This window comes from Brassica napus, chromosome C2 (genome assembly GCF_020379485.1).
Source record: "Brassica napus cultivar Da-Ae chromosome C2, Da-Ae, whole genome shotgun sequence".
Lineage (NCBI taxonomy): Eukaryota > Viridiplantae > Streptophyta > Magnoliopsida > Brassicales > Brassicaceae > Brassica > Brassica napus.
The window spans coordinates 15733898-15757357 of NC_063445.1; the positions used below are offsets into that span (position 1 = coordinate 15733898).

The 23460-nt window shown below is 32.1% G+C and overlaps 3 protein-coding genes across 7 annotated transcripts; 2 read left to right on the plus strand and 1 right to left on the minus strand.

Annotated features, from left to right (window-relative positions):
- The first annotated feature begins 3618 nt into the window (after positions 1-3618).
- Positions 3619-17210, plus strand: LOC106381073 (LEAF RUST 10 DISEASE-RESISTANCE LOCUS RECEPTOR-LIKE PROTEIN KINASE-like 2.7). Of its 2 annotated transcripts, XM_048748180.1 has the most exons (4): positions 3624-4877; positions 13217-13936; positions 14017-14040; positions 14128-17210. In XM_048748180.1, exons 1-4 carry the CDS (start codon positions 4124-4126, stop codon positions 15216-15218), a joined length of 2589 nt encoding a protein of 862 aa, XP_048604137.1. In that variant the 5' UTR covers positions 3624-4123; the 3' UTR covers positions 15219-17210. The 2 variants fall into 2 exon arrangements, with proteins under 2 accessions (XP_048604138.1, XP_048604137.1); XM_048748181.1 differs by lacking the exon at positions 14017-14040 and having other exon boundaries at positions 3619-4877; positions 13217-13972; positions 14143-17157.
- Positions 16213-17210, plus strand: LOC106381072. Its single transcript, XM_013820933.3, has one exon. It carries the CDS (start codon positions 16213-16215, stop codon positions 17068-17070), a length of 858 nt encoding a protein of 285 aa, XP_013676387.2. The 3' UTR covers positions 17071-17210.
- LOC106381071 lies at positions 17170-20342 on the minus strand. 4 transcript variants are annotated; one of them, XM_048748182.1, is made up of 7 exons: positions 20151-20329; positions 19853-20035; positions 19643-19784; positions 19502-19563; positions 18128-19423; positions 17916-18045; positions 17170-17838 (listed from the first exon to the last, which is right to left on the minus strand). In XM_048748182.1, the coding sequence occupies exons 5-7, from the start codon at positions 19355-19357 to the stop codon at positions 17231-17233; spliced, it is 1968 nt and encodes a 655-aa protein (XP_048604139.1). In that variant the 5' UTR covers positions 19358-19423; positions 19502-19563; positions 19643-19784; positions 19853-20035; positions 20151-20329; the 3' UTR covers positions 17170-17230. The 4 variants fall into 4 exon arrangements, with proteins under 4 accessions (XP_048604139.1, XP_013676385.1, XP_022551757.1 ...); XM_013820931.3 differs by having other exon boundaries at positions 19643-20035; positions 20151-20335; XM_022696036.2 differs by having other exon boundaries at positions 19853-20334.
- Between the last annotated feature and the right edge of the window lie 3118 nt (positions 20343-23460).

The following is a 23460-nucleotide window of genomic DNA, read 5'->3' on the forward strand; positions in this document are numbered from 1 at the left end:
AGGACGTAACAGTCTTTTAGGCTTCGATTGGTGTTTAGACTGTCAAAGCTTTAGAATGTTTGACAGCCCCAACCGCCTATTTTTCTCCAATCGAGTTTTTTTAAACATTAAGTACTCTAAGAGCACCATTATCCCTAAAACCCATTTAAGGGTTTCTACAAAAAAAAATTATTTTTTTTACTGTTTTTGTTTGATTAAAAAAAAAATAAAAAGCACATCAATCGCGGACCGTCACGTTTCGGTGGGGCCCGCAAACAGTGCAAAAAATCCCCCACAAGGGGTTTTTAAAGATTGGTTTTTATGGTTTGGTGTCACATTGCTTTTTTGAAAGAAACCCATTTTTATAAACCCCAATAATGGTGCTCTAAAGTGCTGAAAGTCAAGATTCAATTTCCTCTCTTATTTTTCGCCGTTTTTTCTAAAGCCTCGTAAACATGGCTTTCAAAACAAAAAGCTAATTTTTCTTTTTTAAAAAATGTTTTTCTTTTCCCATCATAACTAAAATCTTTATATAAACTTATATCAGTTATATTACAATTTTTATTTTATGAATCAATCAACTACTTTTTTCCTTGTCATTTTAAGATCCATATTGCCTACCATTTTTGAACTTTTTATTATTTATTTCATGAAAGAAAATAATTAAAATAAATTCATTATTTAAAATAAAAAAATTGAAAAATGAATAACTGACATGGCCTCTGCAGCTTTTGATACCAGCCAAAGTTTCTAAAATCAGAATTTGTGTGTCTCCGGCATAAAGTGGCTTGGAATGTAATATGAAAGTATAAAATTGGTTCCAAATGTAAAAAATTCCTTCGATTCGTCACATTGGTGAAACGTCACAACAAAAAGTGAATAATTCTCAGTTGTCTGAATTTCCAGTAAAAGCTTTACCGACGCATTTAAGCCTCGGTCCGCACCGTCAACTTCTTAAAAAAAATTTACCATATTTTTTTGCTATTGTAGTTATGGTTCTTCTCCAAGTGATTGCTTAATTCCTTCTCATTATTTAGTTCAAGAAGTGAAATTTAATAAAAGTGAATTGTCTTTCAAAACGCTATGTATAATATTTCAAAATTGGTTATAATTACAGAATCTTAAGAAGCCCATGCATATGCTCTTTTTCCAGAACTACAAGTTCATAATGTCTTCTACACTCTTACCCTCAACCACAAGCCTCTCTCATATGACCTTTCAGTAATGAATGAAAAAGGGAAAATCGTATTTTAAACCCTGAGAGTGCTACATTCTTGCACTTTAAACACTGAACGTTTTTTACTAGCACTTTAAACCTTGAAAGTGGCATTTTTATCGTAACAAACCTCAGATGAGGTTTACTTGTTTTCCAAGTCAATTATGTAACATGTACTGTTTATTTCGTGATGACGTATCGGGTTTTTTTTAAATACATAGAAGATTCAAAAAAATAAAAAAAAATAAAAAAATTCGAAAAAATTTAGAATTCAAAAAATATAAAAAATAACATTTCAAAATTAAAATGAAAGAAAATATTTTTTAAAAAAATTAATCCAATTGTAAACCAATAAATATATATAATATAATAACTTGAATGGTGATTCTAGATTCTGGTTTTTGGTTTTTGATTTTTTTTTAAAATATTTATTAATACTTAACTTATTAAATTTTCAAAATTAATCCAATTATTGGTAATATTTATTGAAATGATATTTATTTTAGTAATTTTAATTTTGTTTAAAAAAGAAATTAACTCATAAGTGAAGTACTTAAAAATAATAAATAACTTTGAAACTAAATAAATTACTAATCAAACTTTACAAAAACTAAAATATATGTTACTTATCTAAGAAGCTCCACTCACACCAAAACCTAACATATACAAATCTAGAGGCATACTTCTATATCTCTTAATTATATTTCAAACTAACTTACAATCTTTTAGTTAAGGTCAAAAACATTTTAAGTGGTTTATGGGATTTTTTCTAGTTTCACAAAAATTTAATAAGTTAAGTATTAATAAATAAATTAATAATCAAAACCCAAAAAACAGAATCTAGAATCACCATTTAAGTTATTATATATATTTATTGGTTTATAATTGGATTAATTTTTTAAAAAATATTTTATTTTAATTTTGATTTTTTATATTTTTTAATTTTTAGAATTTTTTATTTTTTCAAAAATAAATCGGTTTTTTGAATTTTTTGGATTTTATTTTATTTTATTTTTTGAATTTTTTATGTATTTTATTATTTTATAAAGAAAAAAGAAAAAAAACTGACATGCCTTCACGAAATGAACTGTACATGACACTTTAGTTGACTTGGAAAAGAAGCAAACCTCCAATGAGGTTTGTTATGATAAAGTTATCACTTTCAAAGTTTAAAGTATTAGTAAAAAATGTTCATTGTTTAAAGTGCAAAAATGTGACACTGTTAGGGTTTAAAATAAGATTTTCCCAATAAAAAATGGTTTTAGTGGACACTTTGACCGAAAAATAAACTATTCTATATTATTAAAAGAGAAGTACCCATTTGAAAATGTTCTTACTTCATTAATTAAACTCCCTTTTTTTTTTGCTTGTCTTTTTCAGTTGCATTTATGAAATATCCTAAAACGAATAAAACTGCCTAATTTATTACTTGTCTTTTCAGTTATATTAATGAAATATGCTTAAATGAATTTAAACTTCTTATTTTATTGTTTGTCTTTTTCAGTTACCTTAATGAAATATCCTTAAATAAATTTGGACATAATGTCATTTAATCAACCAAAAAAATTCATGAGTTATCCTTACGTGCATAATTTTAATAATGGAGATTTTTAAAAACGTGCATCATTAAAATGTTTCCTAAAACATGCAGCACTAATATATAACATGCATCAATAAAACTAGAATTTGACTCACACAATTGTACGGATATTATTTTTAGATGATTAAATTTAAAAATAATTATTTATTCAAAAAATATTTAAGAATGGCTATGTTTTAAAAAATTATATGGTATTATTTGCTCATAACTCATTTGTCATTTGATAAATTGTTAGAAAAAAAATTTTAGCATAATATAACTCAGTTTTCATTTGCTAAATTTATGGTTTTTATTTATATTTTTTATTATTTAATTATAATATTTTCATTTTATATTTGAAAGATAAATAAATTTTCTTTCAAACAATATTTTTGTAAATGTATTTTTAAAAAAAATAATCAATTAAAATTGTTATTATCATTGAATATCATTATTTTTGACATAATTTGAGTTTTCGTTTACATCAAAACTTATCATATTTTAGGATAATTTTAATTTAAAATGTAATTTTCATATTTTTCAAACAAATTCTAAAAATATTTTTTTAATATTTTGTTATAATTGTTAAAAAAATATTGAGTTGCATTTCAAATAAAAAGGTAAATATATTAAAAATATTCTAATTATAATATGTAAAATTTAATATAGTTTTAAGGAAATGGTCAAAATAAAAAAAAATTATACATAAAATAATCATGATTTTTGTTAACTGGGCGGATCATTATTTATATGATATCGCACACGAAAGAAAAATTTCTGTTTTTAAAATTATCTAATTAACTCTATACTCACTTTTTTTATATTTTTTATATGATATCACACATTCGTAAAAAAAATAGATAGTTTAAGATGTAAAAAAAAATATTTACTTAATGAATATAATATGAACGAATATTACAAATACATCATTTAATAAAATAAATAATTAAAAACTGAAAATTCATACCTGCGCTAATTTATAGTTGTTATTAAGAAAGCTGATCAAATTGCTAACCAAGTATTTGTATTTTAAGAAAAATCAACTCTGAAGACTTGAAAAAGTCAACAGTTTTGGCGTATGTTTACACCCACACGTCTGTCTCGCTTACCAACACGTCTCTCTCGCTCATGCTGGTAATTTCATGATTTTATTCAGCTTCGGAGAAACTTCTTCGAGACTTTTAAATGTTTTTCAGCTTTACCATCATTATTATTCGTATCCGTTACATGTTTCCTCAGACGGCTTTGCCGATTCAACTTGCTCAATATTGTGTTCTGTCTTCTCCTTTGTACGAATTCCTCCGGTGCAGTTAACACAATCCAAACCCCATAAATCAAAGAAATAAATTATGAACCCTCGAGCAATCATCCGATTCTCAAAACCCACTTTTTATCAGGTTATATTCTGCATCTTCTCTTTATTGTACTACCTTCCTTGTGCTTCAAGTCAGGAAGAACTTGGGTGGTGTGGAGATATGTTTCAGTGTGGGAACATAACCGCTGGTTTTCCTTTTTGGGGTGGGAAACGTCCTGATTATTGCGGTCATACATTGCTGGAGCTTCACTGCAATAACAACAACAATACATCTTTAAACATCTCAGACCAAGAGTACTGTGTTCTTGATGTAGATCAAACATACACTCTTACACTTGCCAGAACAGACATGCTAGGCTCTTTTTGTTCTGCTAAATTTAAAAACACAACCTTGCCTACCGATATCCTTGACCTCTCACTAAATGCCAAGAACCTCACAGTTTCTTACCTCTGCGATCCTCGTAATCCTTACCTTTCATCAAATTTTACATGTCCTTTAAAGGGTATTGGGTCAGTGTCTCTGAGACCTGAGACACAGTCTTCCTGCAATGAGAGTTTCGCAGTGAATGTTCCGATGAATTTCTTTCCAGAAGAGAGAGAGTTTAATTTGAATCAGTTGGAAAGTGTTCTAAGAGGAGGGTTCGAGGTGAAAGTGGAGATAGATGAGATAACTTGTCAAGAATGTTCGTCCTCTGGTGGAATCTGCAGCTTCAGTGGTACCACACAAGTTTGCTGCAAGACAAACTCAACGTCAGGAATCACCTGCGAACCAAAGCCTCAACCAAGTTGTAAGCTTCTTCTACATCTCGGTTTTCTTAAATGTTAAATTAGAACCTAAATTTTAACCATTTGGGCCAGATTTATCTTTTTAAACCTAAATGTTAAACTTTTAGTTATACTAATAAATTTGGAGTCTATATTTTCAAAAAAAAAGTTAAACATATATATATGAGAATATCTATTCTATTAAAATATATTTTTTTTATCCACTGGATTTTGGATTATCAAAAAGATTATAATCATCAATATAATAAAAACAATAATTTCTTTTTGAATTTGTTTCTACTTTTCATGGAATATTACTTTTAAGGTCACTAGGTCTTTTCCCGGGCTACGCCCGGGTTAATTATTTATAAACCTTAATTTATGAAGAATATTGTAGAACTTTCATGTGAACATATTACTCTTTTTGTTGGTTAAATGTTACATATAATTTTTTCTTGCATTTTTATGTAACAAAAATATATATTTTTTAGTTTTCTAAAATACCAAAACTAAGTTATGAATACATAAATAGTCCGGATGATGTTGAGAAGTTGTTATTAGTTGTATTTCTTTGATTATTATCTCATGAGTTGTAGATGGAGTAATTTCTTTGTTGTTGATAGAATAATTTCTTTGTTGTTGATTTATTTTTATTTTTTTCTCTTGCTACTTCTTTTGATATCATATATGATATAATATCAAATTTTAGTTTTTTTTCATTTTTGATTGAAATTTTGAATAATCAATATTATTTATGATGAAATGGATTTTTTTTAATAGTGTCGTGAAAATTACTAAACAAATATAATATATATCATATACTCAAGCATACAAAGAGATATTTTTACTTTACCATTGTTCACACTCTTAAAATAAGAAAATTATAAATGTTTCGTCTTAAATTTTTGATTAACTACTCACTGATTACATTATTATTATTTAACGTGTTGAGATTTTTTTATATATGGGTTGAAAATATGTCCCCTTATATTTATTTGATCAAATTTTTGCTTCCAAAATATTATTGATACTTTATATATTGTAAATAACTAAATATATGAAATTAATATTTTAGTAATATATGTGTTGATTTAGAAGGGGGATCAAATGTATTTTAACTAACTTAGAAACGGTATAGGTTTAAATGTTCAGTGATTAGTACTCATAATATCATATTTTTTAGAAAATGTCATTTGATTGAAAATAGCAAAATACTTTTCTTTTTGAAACTATAATAGTAAAATACTTGGTTAGTAATAAGTTTGTAAGACTTGTAGTTTCTTTTTCTATTTCGTTAACATAACATTTCCCTTAAGTACGAACAAAACTTGTATTATAACAACCAACTTTTAGTTTGGATTTTTGGTAAAAGATTGTCGAGGATCCATGTGAGATTAGCACACTCATCGAACCAAGAAAGGAATTCTTATATTGATCAAAGAGTACTATTACCTTTCTTCACAGTTTCACTTTTGTCTTTCTAGTGACTGGATCAAAAATATTGAATCAATATATAATACCTAGAATAATATTTGTACCAGTTGACTTTCAGTTATAACAATATATCAAACATTGAAACATGAGGAATGGCTTAGACATATATCTACAGCAGGAACTCCAAAACACAATGAATTATTATAATCTGGAATCAATGGTGGCAATGTGAAGTTGCGTGGACACTAAATTGAAGAAACCGAAGAAAAAAACCGAAGCAAGGAATCACACCTCTGATCATGTTTCCGCAGCTTCAGGGGATTCATAAGAGCCTGTGTTACTTGCTCTGCTAGCTAAATCCGGAAAAGAGACAGCAACCAAGAATGAAAATGTTAAGCAACAAAGCAAGCTATAACATTATTTGTGCTATAACATTACATTCATTTGTTTCTGAACAGTTCTTGATCTCTTTTTTGGTCTTCGAGGAGGTTATCAAAAACTTTAATGTGAAAACGTTATGCTTCACCTTGTCAAAACGGTTCACAGATTTCCAAAAGTAAAAGCTAATGTGAAACTCACCATTGTTATCTCATGTAGACAATACAGTGCCAAAGTATTTTGACGAAGGTTATTATTCTCTTTTGGTTCCTGATGTAGATAGAAACATTCAATATTAGGGTATAGAGAAAGATACAGTTCACAAACTGAAAGGAACAACAAACCAAGCAAACAGATCATCGGAAGAATAACCCACAAAGTGAAAATAAGAAAGAAACAAACATTGCAGAAATAGACGGTTCAGCTATGAGGAGAGGAGAGTAACAGAATGGATATACATACCATTATTCGACCCGCTTCAGAGACTGTTGTTTGACCGAAATGGATTCACTGGTAACGCAGCTCCGCTTCTACCAAGCCTGCAGATACATCACTGAAGAATTGGGTGATGACTATGGTGAATTAGCGGAACCAATAGTAAGCGTATAGAGTCTGAGGGAATCAAATAATCTCATCATAGTTACGGGTCTATACATGCTTGTCCACGAAATTAGTTCTAACCCAATAAGCATGCCTCTCTCGCCGTGATGTATTTGTCGTGTATGATGGTGGAGCATAGAATCAGAGGATATGTTTATATATTGTGAAAAAGGGAGTTGGAACCTGAAGAAAGGCAGACATGAACATATGAAAGGCATGTGTGTTCGTTCGATCTAGAAATTCGGCATTGCCAGTGGCTACGGAAGACTTTCTGGTGGATTACTATCTATTGGGAGGAATGTTATAGAAATTGAGAGGAAGGAAGGTGAAAGGAAGACATAAATGGGATTTCTGGAGGATTCATTGATCAATTATGGAGTAGTGTGTCGATTGATCGACGAACCGTTGAGAAAGATGAAACGATGAATCTTTCAAAAAGAAAAAAAGATGAAACGATGAAGAGAGGATGTCGACGAAATGATTAAAGATCTGCGTTTTAAGGATTCGGGTGCATTGGGCTACTGGGTCTAAATATCATATATACTAATTAATAACAAACCAGGTGCATCAATAACTAATATAGCCCAACAATGCTGTGGCTTACGGATCAGCAACAAAATCAGCCCAATTTGAGTGTGACATGGCAAAAATAATGAATTCTGATTGGTTGATTATAATTAATCTGAAGAGCAATGTGGGAGGTTTATATGTTCCTTTTAGTATTGTGATATTATAGTTTTGTATAAAAACCATTATCTCATTAAGGTTGATTTGGAGATTGGAAAAGAGACCAACAATACACATAAATATGTCGACACCTATTATGCCTAATATACTAAAGATAATAAAACATATGTAACACGTTACCCATTTCTCTCAAGACAAAACATATAGTTCTATAATGTCTACTATAATTATATTGATTAGTCCAAAACACGACTTCTATACTAGTCAATATTAGAATTTCTCATCACCATTAAAGTATTTTTCATAACAATATATTAAAATTTGGTTAAATTATTGATGTCTATATATTTTCAGTTCATATATATATATATTGGACTGGTAATATATATATATATATATATATCATAAACGACTTCATAGTATAATTTAGGGCAAATATCCAAAATAGCACATTTCTAAGTTTATATCACAAAAATAGCACTCAAAAACTAAAATGACCAAAATAGCACATTTCTAAGTTTATATCTTATCTCTAAAACCTCATTTCTCAATTCTAAACCCTAAACCCTAAACTCTAAACCCTAAATCCTAAACTCTAAACCCTAAACCCTAATCCCTAAACTCTAAACCCTAAACCCTAAATTCTAAACCCTAAACCCTAAACCCTAAACCTAAACCCTAAACTCTAAACCCTAAACCCTAAACCCTAAATCATAAACCCCACCCTTTAACTCTAAACCCTAAGTTTGTGATTTTTGATAAAACATTAAGTGCTATTTTTGTGACTTTTGACTTTGAGTACTAGTTTGGGAACATAAACTTGATTTAGTGCTATTTTTGTCTTTTTCTCTATAATTTATATAGTCGCCTTCTAAAACCTTAAGTTTAATATTATTGATTTATATATTTATATATATAGTACGTAGAATTTACATTAAAAATATTTACAGCTATACATTTATCAAACGTTGGAGTCTAATCCCTCCACATATATGTATACAGCATAACCCTAAACCCTAAGTTACAAAACCCTAATCTTTAAAAAAAATTTATATATATATATATATATATATATATGTATACATAATTTATAAAATAGTGGGTAAGTAAATTTTCGTCCAATTACAATTAATAAAATTAAAAAAATGGCAGGCTAATTATTTAGTTTTCGTCCAACTTAATATATAAACTAAAATATTATCTATGCATGTCTAGAAATTTTAAAATCTAAAGAACCTCGGCTAATAAAATGTAAACATAATTATTGAAACAAATAAAATTGCAAATCTAAAATTGCCTGAAAATATTCAACTAACTATCCTGGAAATATTCAACTAACTATCCTAAACTATTTTCCTGAATTTTTTTTTATTATTAAATCTTAAACCTAATCGTTTATATTTATCAAATGATGTCCAAGAATATATTCCCTTCGAAATATATGACAAGTAAAATATCACAGGTTTGCAACTACTACACATCCAATATAGCAACTAAATATTGACGATCTTCAACTAAATTTTCCCATTAATCACGATTGAAATCATCCTAAATGCTGAGCGAATATTCTTCGCTTTAACCTACATCTCCTTTCACTGTAAATAATAATTCAATCTCCATCAATCAATAACACAAAATTTGAATTTTAACAAAGTAAAAATGGCTGCTTAACTTATCTTTCTGATTTAAATCTTTTAAAAGAACTTGGTTTATTCAAGTGAAGATAATCCACACCTGGATACACAATTTGGTGAATCATTCAAAATCATATTTGCAAATCAGAAGGTAAACTATAATACTAACAAATACAACTCCTAAAGTGGATTATCTTCACTTGAATAAACCAAGTTCTTTTACATTTCCGGTTCGTTTGCCGGTCCGGGTTTTCGTTTGCCGGTCCGGGTTTAAAAACACTGGTCAAAACATAACTTGCTAGAGTTTTTTTCTTATTTACTTAATTTTTCTTTCTGATTTTTTTTTTGGTCGAAACTGAACGGTCAGTTTTCTATTACTCATTTTTATTTAAATAAAAAATATTTTAACCATTTGGGCCAGGTTTATCTGTTTAAAATTTGTATTACTTAAGTGGGTTGTGCTTCAAAAGCTCATTTGGAGCTTAATATACTCCAGTTAGTAATTTCTTAAAAAATCTTGCTCCAGCCCATTAAACTATTTAACAATAACTTATTATAATAACTTTTAAAATAAGCATACTAATTGTTAATAAATTTATTAACCATTTCATTCATAGATAAAAATTCAAAATATAAATAAATTAAATAAAAAATTTGAAAACTTTTATAGAAAATTATTATGTAATTATAAAATTCTGAGTTATTTTACAATAAAACACACAATAATACCAATAAAACTTTATTGGGTTTATAATCCTATCAGTGTTTAAACTATGGTATAAATCCCCTATATATTAATTGAGAAACATTTGAAAAGATGTAACCTCAATTTTGTATTAATTAAAATAGGCCCCAATGCATAGGTGGCACTCAATTAGGTAGTCAATTACATTCAATTGAAAAATAAGTAGGTCCACATTCGATTTTTATATGTTGTTAGATACATAAGTTGGTCAAACTATATGATATAATGATATGATATGCTATTTTCTTTCCTTAAATAAAACCTACGGAATTACCATAAATGACTAATATATATATGACAATTAATGATTTTAATAATAAAGATTTGATAACAATTTATATCTCCTCCATCATTTTTTGTTTAATTTTATATTATTAAAATAAATTAAACAATCAAATTAGCTATAAAAGTAAAATTTAGATTTTTTCGTATATGTTATATTTTGAATTTTTAAAAACGACAATAAATGACTATAACTATTAAAATTATTATGTTAAAAATTAATGATCAATGGTTTAACATTTTTATTATAAGAAGATACACATGATTTTAAAACCATATGAGTAAAAAATATCATTTAATAATAAAATAAATATATATATATATAGATTAAACACTATATACCATAAGATTACATAAATATTTTAATATTAAAACTTTCAATGAATTTTCAAGAACATTTATAAATTATAAACTTATTAAAGATTTCAGATTGAAAATTTTGTTATCGATGATTTAAATATTTTGTTATAAAATGATATGAATGATCATAGAACCGTATGATTATAAATTCTTATTTAATAAATAACTATATAAAATATACTATTCTTAGAAAAATAGGTTGGTCCATCTTAACTTATATTACACTTTTTATTAAACTAACTATCGAATTGATAAATAACGTACCAAAAAATGTTTTGCACTTTCCTTAAATAAAAGCTACGAAATTACCTAATATGATTAACATATATGTGAAAATTAATTATTATGAATAATAAATATTTGATAACAATTTTTGTATCTTAGTTCTTTTTTAAAATTTTATATTATTAAAAGATATTAAAAATCACATTAAATATATAATAAAAAAATTATATTTTTTTTATATGTTATATTTTGAATTTTTCAAAACGTCTATAAATTATTAGAAATTTGAAGATCCCCACTCTTAAAATTTTGTGATCAATAAATTATTTTTTTTGTCATAATAAGTTACAAATGATCATAAAATTGTATTAATATGAACTTTTATTTAATATTATAAGAAGATACACATGATTTAAAACCATATGAGTAAAAAATATCATTTAATAATAAAACATATATATATATATATAGATTAAACTATATACCATAAGATTACATAAATATTTTAATATTAAAACTTTCAATGAATTTTCAAAAACATTTATAAATTATAAACTTATTAAAGATTTCACATTGAAAATTTTGTTATCGATGATTTAAATATTCAGTTATAAAACGATATGAATGATCATAGAACTGTATGATTATAAATTCTCATTTAATAAATGACTATATAAAATATACTATTCTTAAAAAAATAGGTTGGTCCATCTTAACTTACATTATATTTTTTATTAAACTAACTATCGAATATTCGAATTGATAAATAATCTACCAAATTTTGTTTTTGCACTTTCCTTAATTAGAAGCTACGAAATTACCTAATATGATTAACGTATATATGAAAATTAATTATTATGAATAATAAATATTTGATAACAATTTTGGTATCTTAGTTCTTTTTTTAAATTTTATATTATTAAAGATATTAAAAAATCACATTAAATATATAATAAAAACATTTATATTTTTTCTTATATGTTATATTTTGAATTTTTCAAAACGTCTATATATTATTAGAAATTTGAAGATTCTCACTCTGAAAATTTTGTGATCAATAGATTATTTTTTTTGTTATAATAAGTTACAAATGATCATAAAATATAACGCATATGAATTTTTATTTAATAAATATTCAAACTAAAAAATATATATATATATATATATATATAAATACTAATGATTTAAAGCAACAAGATTGGCTGATCAATTTAGTTGTCCAGTTGAAATCTTTCAAAAGTATGTGAAAGATTAAAGTCAAAGTAAATATGGATTTAGAATAGTAGTTATATTTTACTAACCAAAATACCGAAAAAACCGAACCGAACCGAAACCAATCTGATATCTGGATTGAACACCCCTAATCCAAATGAAGCCAAACTATTGTTTCATTCTCCAAAATATAATAAAAATAATAACTTAATTCCGCGCAAGGCGCGGGTCTTATCCTAGTATATTATTGTATAAGGAGAAACTCATTTTCATTTTGAAATCGACAATCCATATTGTGAATACATTATAATAATGAAAGTATTTTTATAATCAAATACACATATCATCTTTAAGTATGTTTTGTATTATATTATATAACTTTTTATTTACCGACAGATCGATCTTAAACCGGCAACATTGTAAATCTTATTCAATTTTATATCTTGTGTCAAAATTTGAGCTCAACCGTGAAGTCCTTCATCCATTATTAAACTTATAATGCATTTGCACAGTTCTAAATCTTCTGCTTTGCTTTTCTGTCAAATTCGGCCTCTTTTATTTAAATAAACCTTGTAAAGAGGCATAAAACTAAAACTTTGAAACAGATACTTTGACTTGATAGAAGAAGACTAAAAACACTAATATATCAAATATGTCAATATTTTTAAAATATATTATTAATAATTTTTTGAGCAAGGTTTAAAAATTATTTGAGACTGCATTGCCTAATACAATCATATGGATGGTCTTTTTGCTCAATGTGTTTTTCAGCTGCTGAGCTTTTTTTCTACTTTTCTTTTTTCAGCTGCTGATCTTTACCACCGCTGTAGTACCCGGTTTATCTGTGGAGATCAGGTTGGTCTCTTATACCCTTTCTGGATTCCTGGCAGAGAAGAATGTGGTCACCCTGACTTCAAGCTCACCTGTGACAGAGGATTTTCAGAGATTAATATCGCCTCTGTGAAGTTCAGAATCTTAGAGGCAAACTACACAACTCGTATCATAAGACTTGCCAGATCTGATTATATCGGCCACCTTTGTCCCCAAGATCCTACAAATGCGCCATTCAACGAAAACATCCTTCAATTCTCACCTAACACCGACCTGCTAACACTTTACTATGACTGCCGAGACTTTTCATTCTCAACGCCTGCTTATGATCCTACTTACTTCAGAGAGCTTGGTTGTGATGATGAACTCGGAAGAAGTTACTATGTGACGAGAAACCTCTCGTCCCCTTTACTTGACGGAGTTAGAGATCTTTTAAATATCCTCAAGGTACTGTGCTTAACAATCGTCAGCATTCCTGCGTCCGGACCTGCGTTGAGCACACTACAGAGATTTCAGACTTCAGATAATCTTAAGAAGGCGCTTGAAGAGGGTTTCGAGCTTGGAGTTAACCAAGAATGTTCCATGTGCATGGAATCTGGGGGTGGTTGTGGATATAATCAAACCACAAGAGGGTTCGTCTGTTACTGTAACAATGGGCCTCATAGCCGTACTTGCAGTTCCGGAAAGCCTCATGGTACACTGTTGTTTTCTCTCGAGTTAGTTCCATTTTGTATGCTTCATGCTGACAAATTTTACTTGTTACATGGCTTACAGGTACTATTACAAAAATTCTAATAGGTTGGTTTTATGTCGATTTCAAATTGTTTTTGATCTCCCTAGGAAAATAAAAGGTTTATAAATCTATCCTTTTCTATATTTGTCCAGGTCTGAGTGTACTAGTAGCGGGTGTTCTTGTGCTCTTGGTAATACTCATACCAATTCTCCGAAAGAGAAAAGCATCACATGACAACAGAAAACAGAATCTAAAGACCCTTATTCCACTGAAACACTATAGTTACGCACAAGTCAAACGAATTACAAACTCATTTGCGGAAGTGGTTGGGGAAGGAGGGTTTGGAACGGTCTATAGAGGAAGTCTTTCTGATGGTAGTATGGTTGCGGTGAAGGTCCTGAAAGACTCTAAGTGTAATGGTGAAGACTTTGTTAACGAAGTTGTGAGCATGAGCAGAACTTCTCATGTTAACATTGTTTCTCTGCTTGGATTCTGCTCCGAAGGTTCCAAGAGAGCAATTGTTTATGAACTTTTGGAAAACGGGTCTCTTGATAGGTTCATCTCAACCAACAACTCAATGAGCATTGATTGGATGGCAATGCATGGAATCGCGCTAGGCGTTGCTCGTGGTCTAGAGTACTTGCACCATGGCTGCAAAACAAGGATCGTGCATTTCGATATTAAACCTCAGAACGTATTGTTGGATGATGATCTTTGTCCCAAAGTGTCTGATTTCGGACTTGCTAAACTCTGCAAGAAGAAAGAGAGCACCATGTCACTACTAGACTTGAGAGGGACGATAGGCTACATCGCACCAGAGATGATCTCTAGAGTTTATGGGAGTGTTTCCCACAAGTCGGATGTATACAGCTATGGAATGTTAGTCCTCGAAATGATAGGAGCAAGGAACAAAACATCCGCAGAAAACTATGCATCGGACACAAGCTCGATGTACTTTCCAGAATGGATCTATAAGGATCTTGAGAAGGGAGACGATGAAAGGCTTGTTGGTAACGGAATCAGCAACGAGGAAGAGGAGATAGCAAAGAAGATGACATTGGTGGGTTTGTGGTGTATTCAGTCTTCTCCATCAGACCGCCCACCAATGAACAGAGTTGTGGAGATGATGGAAGGAAATCTTGATTCTCTTGAAGTCCCTCCTAAGCCTGTTTGGCAAATTCCTACAGTGCCTCTTCCTGAAACTTCTTGGATTTCAGAGGAGAGTTCAAGCATCACTAATTGAAAACCAGAACAAACAAAATGCTTCCAGTGAATTGTAAGCAAAACCAGAGAGATTATAACCAGCAGTTCTATTTTTGCAAGTTCTATGGTCTCTACCATTCTAAAGTCGTTAGCAAACTCTTCTATAAGTTAGCTATGGAGCAGACTCTTCATCACATACTATTCTCAGGGCCGGCTTAGTATACAGAGCAGTCAGTGCATCTAGTATATAAACACATGTTCATAGGTAAGATTTGGATTAATTGAGTTTTTTCTTGTTTAATGAAAATTATTTTATGGATTTCTTTTGTGATTCATATTTTTAGTGTTATCTATTGGGTTTGTCTATAACTTAGTTTTTTATTAAGCTTAGTGGTGGGGTCTACCATAAAAGAGGAAGAAGGAATGTCAAAAACGCCAGATTAAGTATCGATGTTTGCACGGTTTCGCGAGCCCTACTAACACTTGGCGGCTCACGATTGGTTCGTTTTTAATGCGCTGATTTTCACCGGTTGATTTTGACCAGTTGACCATTACTTTTTGAATATTCTTTCTTATCTAAGACTTCATAAATTCGTCAAATATGTGTATCTTTGAATTGCATTTGCCAATAGCATAATTAAGGTCTTTCGTACCAGCTATTTTATTTGGGTTTTCGGCAAAAAAAACCTCGAACATGATTTTTTTTTTTGCGTTTAAACCGTCAAACTTAAAAACTCACATGTCTTTGTGGTTTGATCTGTGGGTTTTTAAGTTTGCGGTTTAATACGAAAAAAATCATGATCGATGGTTTTTTTCGCAGAAAACCCATTTTATTTTCCATGATCATATCTTTTGTATTTTAGCTTTCTCTTAAACTACGCAGAGTATTTAACCGAATGAGTAACGCAATCGAAAAGTAAATAATAATCGCTTGACGAATTAATAACGGAGGATATTTTGGGTCCCACATACCCAAAATTAAGACCGTTACAAAAGTCAAAAACGATAAAGGGTAAAAGCGTCCACACATCAAAATGTTTGTAAGGGTCTCATCTCTTTCAATCAGACCGTTACGAACGAAAAGAAAAGAAGCAATAAGCTTTGCGAGAAGACGACATAGTGCCAAAAAAAAAACAAAAACCTTGAATCAAGATTTTGATCCATCCATAATGGAGGATACGATTTCAAACCCTAGTATGGAACCTCTGTTATTCTCCGTCGATCCGATGTCTCTCTTCCTTACTCAAAACAATCTCTGCGGATTCGAGAGAGGACCCAGATACAGAGAATACGCGACACTGCGAGAAGCGAAGCTTCGACTGAAGCGAGAGTACGAGAAGATACTCAAGGAAGAAGAAGAGAGGTTCTTCCGCGGAGGCAAGAAACAAACGAGAATCGGCTTTACAAGACAAGATGAAATCAAAGTTTCGCCGGCGAAGAAGAGATTTGGGTTTAACTATGTTCCGGCGAACCCTAATCCGCGTAGAATGTCGTCGTCGTCGTCTTCACTGGCTCAATCGGTTCCTGATTTCTCCGCCATGATCCGCAAGGAAAATCGCCGTCCGGCTAACTCGAACTTGCTCCCACGGAGGACGGATCTCACTCCGCCGCCGCCGTCTAAGAGCAGAACCGCCTCTGTTTTCTCCGGATCGGTTTCTTCCATTAGAGGAAGCATATCGACGAGTGCGGGAGAGAAGAAAAGCAAAGGGATCATCAATGCGCGTAAGAGCTACGCCACCGTCGAAGATCTGAAGAAAATTTCCACCGCCGTAGCTTCAGCCATTAATGGCGGTGGAAGGAAGTCACTCGGCGGAGGAGGAGGAGGAGGGAGGAGGAAATCAGTCAGCGGTGGTGGTGGTGGTCGGACTATTCTAGGTTACAGACAAACTTAATGTCTAATCGAACACGATTTGATTTGTTTTTAGGTTTTGATTGATAAAGATTGAATCGTTTGTTTTTATTATGATTTGGTTTGTTGATTTGTGATACTATTCTAACAATAAGCATTGATCATATGATTCAAATGGTTTAATAGTGTGAATTACACAAATACTAAAGTAGATCCATAGCTAACTCTTCAACCAAACACATAACGATCTCATACGCAATCTCTGATCCAACTCCAAACAAATGGGTTTCAAGATCCATCCATTTCTCCATCTCGATACCGACAACTTCGTCCATCTCAACCCGTGCCAATGCTGCCCACTTTGGAACTTCCCCAAGAACACCTTGAATCAACTCGGATGCTTCAGCACTCGAAGGCTTTAATCCGCAGGAAATGTTTATTTCTTCCAAGTGTTCGACCATTGCATCAACAAGGAACCCTCCGGTTATTCCAGGGAGATTAAGCAGATTATCGGAACGAGCTGCGTAAATCATAAGTTCGTCGAAGAGTTCTTGCCCGATGAGGTAGTTGTCTTGAGCAGCCAATAGCTCGGTGTGGATTATTACTTCTCTTGCGTTGGTGAATCTCTGCAGCGTTAATATGAGACCTGTGTTGCTTAAGCTTCGCAGGACGTTGGAGACATGGCTGACCAGACTGGTGATCGCTTGATAGTTACCAACACTCGTTGAGTTCTTGAACAAAGTCGCGGAGTCTTCAAGAACGTCCCAATCGGGCTCTACTGGCTCTAGAGGCATCCTCATCTGTCCTGGAACTACACAAATCATAACGGCAGTTTCAGGTTTCAGATTCAAGAACTTAAATTACTGTCTGAATAGATCTTTATGTAACCTGAGATATTGTCAAAGCTATTGGAAAAGCAACTCTCGTTAGAGAAAGATGCATCCAGTACAGAACCAGGGCTTGTGTAGTCACTGTTTGCATTTCCAATGGAACTCCACATCTCTGTTTTGCCTTTCTTCTGCAAGAGTTAAGAAAGAAGAATGAATAGAAAATGAAAAAAAAAATACTAAAACATTCTTGCAGAGTATTATAAAACATACCCGATTATCAACATCCCTGGAGTAAGTCTGCTCGCGTGCTAGTGAAGAAAGCAACTCATGGAGGATCAAAGAGGCCGGTTTACTGGGCAATGCATCTTCTTCTTGAGAAGTGATTTCTTCCAACTTCTGCTGAATCAAACCCACAGTACCGGCATCAACTTGTATTCTTTTCTGACCCATCTGATTTGGAACACGTGGCGGTCTTTTTCTCTCTTTAGTTTCTCTGCAGCATTGGCTATAATCTCTTTGAGGGGAACCAAGTTTCAATGGAGAAAACGCGGTTTCACAAGCTGGCCTTCTCTTCCGTGCACAAGTGTTCAGACCTGATCTATTACAAGACTCCTCAATTCTAGTGTGAGACCTTCTCTGCAGATTCAAACCAGAGTTTTCAAATTTAGCTCTGCTAGCTGAACCTCTATTCATGGCAATAAAGTCCTTGTCTTTATAGTTGATGGCATTTGCAGGTGAAGACGAACCTCTGCTTCTCTGTAAGGTGTAAGATTCAGGGACAGGAGGAAACCGAGCACGGTGAAGAGCCTTCCTCTCCATTTGATCTATACAGCCTCTGCCTTTACCAGAAACAGGCATAGATGGTTCTTGATTTCTCCAATGCACACTTCTTTTACTCCTCTCGAAGGGAGTTGATTCAGAAACACAAACCATGCTCTTTCCACTCTCTTCAGGTACAGAACTAGAACCATGAACATCAACAAAGCTACCACAGGCTTTACAAGAAGCAACACTAGTGTTATAATCAGGTGAAACAGCAGTCTCTTTCCCAACGTTTCCACACCTTATAGTCCTGGAAGAACTTGGATAAGCAATAGCGTTGTATTTCGAATTTCTCTTCCCCGGTTCCAGAATCCTAGCAGCAGCGTTGATCAACCTAGAGTTACGCCTCTGAAGCCTCGGGCTTTTAACAGGAGAAGCCAGATTCTGATGCTGGTGATGATGTTTCCTTACTCGGGTCAAAACGTTCTTGATCTGCATGGCGTCTGATCCAAACTTCTTCACCATAACACGCCTGTCGCACACACCTCTTATTGTTCTCTGCATCTTCTGTGGCCTAGACTTATCCAAACCACTATCTTCTTCTTCTTCTTCCTCCTCAGACAAAAGGCATTTATCCTTGTCCTGATTCATCAAATGTGATGACTTCTTCTTCTTCTTGTGATTAGAAGGTATTGATTCAAGTCCCATCAAACGTGCTACCAAACTAGGAGGTCTCATCTCATGCCTTTTAAAGTCCACAACTTCACCTCGGTTCGGGAAACTTCCTCTCTTCTCATCATCAATCTTCAAAACAAAAGAGACATACAACTCAAACCAAACTAGAGATTTAAACTTTTAACTAAAAAAGGGGGAAATAATCACCAGGTTAAGCTTAGATTTGAGCAGTTTATCATTCCCACCAAACCTCTTAGAAGCTTGTTTCCCTGAGAAAAAAAAAACGAAACAAGAATCTCTTTTTCATTTTCAGACACAACCGTGTAGATAATAAACCGAGGCACTAACCAGGAAGAAGAGATTTGCGAGAAAAGAGCTTCTTTTTGGAGAAGCGTCGGTTCCAATCGAAGAGCTGGAAGAATACGCCGACGCAACCGCTGAGTCGGCTTGGCCGTTTCTCAGTTATGGCCCCACACGGCGCCACCGTCTCCTGTAACTCACCCGTCATTACCACCAAACCCTAACGACCGACACAAAAGCTCAGAGAGAAGGAAACACCTCACAGATAAACGTTTCGCATTCCAATAACTTCACCGGAGAAGAACAATCATTCTCTGGTGAAAGAATATCTAGACAGAATCTGAAGCTCAAGCTTAAGAACTATCATTCTCTGGTGAAAGAATATCTTGACAGAATCTGAGCTCACAGCTTAAGATAAAAGACTTTCTTTGAATTGCGATTCTGTAAAAGAAAAAAAAGATTGTCAGTTTTTTTCTGAAACTTTGGAGCTCGTGAGGAGGAGGAGGAAGAAGAAGAAGAAGAATCTCTTTAGGAAAAGCAGAGAAGAAGAGTGTACATTAGAGCAAAATATCGACAAGTTACGAGAAAGGGGAAAGAAAGGAGACAGATGGAAATCAGCAAAACGACGATTTGTACAGTGGAAGAAGAAGAAGAAACACACTCTGATTTATTTTTTATTACAAAAAAGAAACTGAGCTTTTAAAAAGAAGATAAAAAAAGTGTTTTATCAAAAAATGGGACTCAACTCAACGGGTAATATTCGCAGTTGAGTTAAAAAGGTGAAAGGAGACAAAAGCTAAACGATAGTGACGAAGTGACTGAAAGAGAGATGAGAGAGTTAAAAATCCTTTTACTGTGTGATTCTCTCTGCTGTCACTGGCGGTGAAAGGGGCTCGAGAGAGATTGTTTTACAGCCTTTTTTTTTCTTTTACTTGCAGAAGACTAGATGAGAGAGAGAGAGAGAGAGAGAGAGAGAGAGAGAGAGAGAGAGAGAGAGAGAGAGAGAGCATGCGTACGAAAGGTTAAGTTAGCTGATGATAGAAGTAGTAGACTAGAGTACGATATAGTAAAAATTATCGAGGAGAAAAAATGAAATATTTATTTGTAATTTTAAGGATTCCTAATTTTAAGCGTTTGGTAATATAAATAGTATATAATTAAAAGAGTGGTGAAGGAGGTGTATGATCGAATAAGTTTTTTGTTTAAGCGTTAATTGTGGTTGTGACTTGTGAGAATCGAAGAGCATAACAGTAAGTTTACAGGCTCGAGGTTTCTGTTTCTCGTTTCTGACGAATCCAGTTTCCTCCGTAGTCTATTTCTCACTTCCAACTCTTGCATCGGTTTCTGTTCCAAATACAAAAACTAACCAATTTTTTTTTTCCAAATCACCAAAGATCACCACAGTCAAATAAAAACCACACCAGCGTGGTTAGCAATTTACATACAGCCAAAAAGAATGTAAGATCGATATGTTCATCACTGCTTTTAAATCTAAGCTATTGCATCTACTACCAACAATTTTTTTGTACCAATGAAAAACAGGAAAGGCAAACAAATACTCTCTGTTTCTTTTTATATGATGTTTTAGTTTTCACATAAATTAAAAAAAATTACTTTTACTAAAAACACTCGATTACAATAAAAAATAGAGAAAAAGACAAAAATAGCACTAAATCAAATTTTTGTTCTCAAACTAGCACTCAAAGTCAAAAGTCACAAAAATAGCACTTAATGTTTTATCAAAAGTCACAAACTTAGGGTTTAGATTTAAAGGGTGGGGTTTAGGATTTAGGGTTTAGGGTTTAGGGTTTAGGGTTTAGAGTTTAGGGTTTAGGGTTTAGAGTTTAGGGTTTAGGGTTTAGGGTTTAGGGTTTAGGGTTTAGAGTTTAGAGTTTAGGGTTTAGAGTTTAGGATTTAGGGTTTAGGGTTTAGAGTTTAGGGTTTAGGGTTTAGAGTTGAGAAATGAGGTTTTGGGGATAAGATTTCAAATTTTGAAAAATAAAATAATTAAAATTTTCAAAGGATAAACTTAGAAAGGTGCTATTTTGGTCATTTTAGTTTTTGAGTGCTATTTTTGTGATATAAACTTAGAAATGTGCTATTTTGGAGATTTGCCCTAAAAAATATCCAAAAATGACTAATCATTGCTATTTTTTGAACTAATAAGACAAAAACAACATATTGACATTTATTATTTTAAACACTTATTTTAATAGTTTTACATAAAAAAAGTTTCAAAACATCATACATATTGAAACAAAAACATCTTCTAAAACATCATATAAAAAAACAAAAAGAGTAAAAAAAAACATCTTTTTCGCCAGTTTAACGATGTATAGGGTGAGACTTTCTCGTCTCAAAGAACATTTTTAACCATTGCGGAGCATTTACAACCACATATGACCAAGACTTGGTTTTTTAGGTGACACCTTGGACAATGAGATCAGCCCCTCCATTGGTACATTTATCTTCTTTACTTACTCACTCAATACCTTCCCTGACTATCATGATTTCCAAAGATAGAAACTTGAAAGATGGCCATCTCCTTGGTCAAGTTATCACTCCAAGTATACATTCATTATTCATGATCATACATCTAACAGTCCACAAAAACACTTCAAAGTTTCAAATCATGTAAAGAGGTTAGGGTTGAGAAAGCACATGCATTGTGCATCAATACATACTGAGTTGGACTCTCAATACCCAAGCATCTCCTCCAACCTTAGATCTTGCTGCCCATGTTGCCCTCATATTACATGTGAGCCAAGCATTAGGAGGAGATTTCTACCTTCTGAGGACATTGTTTTCTTCAGCATTAATTTTACGTTCCTCTTAACACGTTGAGCTCGTGCGCCATAAACCACGATTCAGCTTCCTCTTTGGCTTTTGAGACAATCTCACTGTCTTGGTATCCACGTCTTTCAAACACAAATGTCATTTTTGTTTTTCACAAAAACCATGTGACCCACAGAAACACTTTCATGATCTCAGCCCGAAAAGTTTTCAATCTAGCATTGCTACTGATGTAGTGATAGTTCTCATAAAAATAACACATAATCACCAAGTGGATTGAATTTGTCACGTGTAGGACACATCATCATCAATTGTAGTGTAAGAGAAAACCCATAAAACATACCCCAGTTTTTTCGTTTCCTAAACATCTTCTTTTTATCCTACACATAGCCAAGCACTAAGTAGCTTTGATCTCTCGATGTAGTTTCTACTTTAACCCACACATATTTTTTAAACCACCATTCTTGGTTCATCATTATCTAACTTTGGTACCATAGAGCCTTCGGAAAAAAAAATCCTTATTTCTTTAAATGGCATTAATTCCGCTTTTTCATGCACAAAATCTAAATACACCTGAAGCAGCAGCATGCAAAGAACTGACTTAAAAAGTCCTCCAAAGAAGCAACTTCTCATTTTTCTAGTGGGCATACATTTTGTAATGATATGCGCTCGCAATAATTTTGTTTCTAAAAGTATATGATCGGTGAGGTTTTCATGTAAGGAAGTTATTTGCCTAAAGTGTTGGAACTCTTAGAAGCGTTTAAAATGAATAAATAATTATTTTTCTTAGTATTACTGAATTTTCCGTGAACACTTAAACGGTTAAACCGACATTGGTTCGTTTTGTAACCGATCATGGAAAGATAGGGGTATGAGTAACAAAAGAGCGGAAGCGCAAAGTCAATTAAGGAAAGCTCGGCTGCTGGATAATGCATGTTCTAAGCAAGACAAGTTTGACAATTGTCTTCGCTCTTCTTAGGTGATTCTTCAACGTTGGAAGAACATTCTTCTTGTTCTTAGGAAATACATGATGGATTTCTTTATAGTGATTGAATTGTTAAGTACTATGTTTG

What these genes read in the sequence shown, in the direction of transcription:
- LOC106381073 (XM_048748180.1), top strand. Translation starts at nt 4,124, where the DNA reads ATGAACCCTCGAGCAATCATCCGATTCTCAAAACCCACTTTTTATCAG. An exon ending in ACCAAAGCCTCAACCAAGTT is followed by an intron (nt 4,878 to 13,216) that starts GTAAGCTTCTTC and finishes TTCTTTTTTCAG; the next exon opens with CTGCTGATCTTTACCACCGC. An exon ending in CAGTTCCGGAAAGCCTCATG is followed by an intron (nt 13,937 to 14,016) that starts GTACACTGTTGT and finishes CATGGCTTACAG; the next exon opens with GTACTATTACAAAAATTCTA.
- LOC106381072 (XM_013820933.3), top strand. Translation starts at nt 16,213, where the DNA reads ATGTTTGTAAGGGTCTCATCTCTTTCAATCAGACCGTTACGAACGAAA.
- LOC106381071 (XM_013820930.3), bottom strand. Translation starts at nt 19,802, where the DNA reads ATGACGGGTGAGTTACAGGAGACGGTGGCGCCGTGTGGGGCCATAACT. An exon ending in TCAAATCTAAGCTTAACCTG is followed by an intron (nt 19,424 to 19,501) that starts GTGATTATTTCC and finishes TTTGTTTTGAAG; the next exon opens with ATTGATGATGAGAAGAGAGG. An exon ending in TAGCTTTGACAATATCTCAG is followed by an intron (nt 17,839 to 17,915) that starts GTTACATAAAGA and finishes TGATTTGTGTAG; the next exon opens with TTCCAGGACAGATGAGGATG.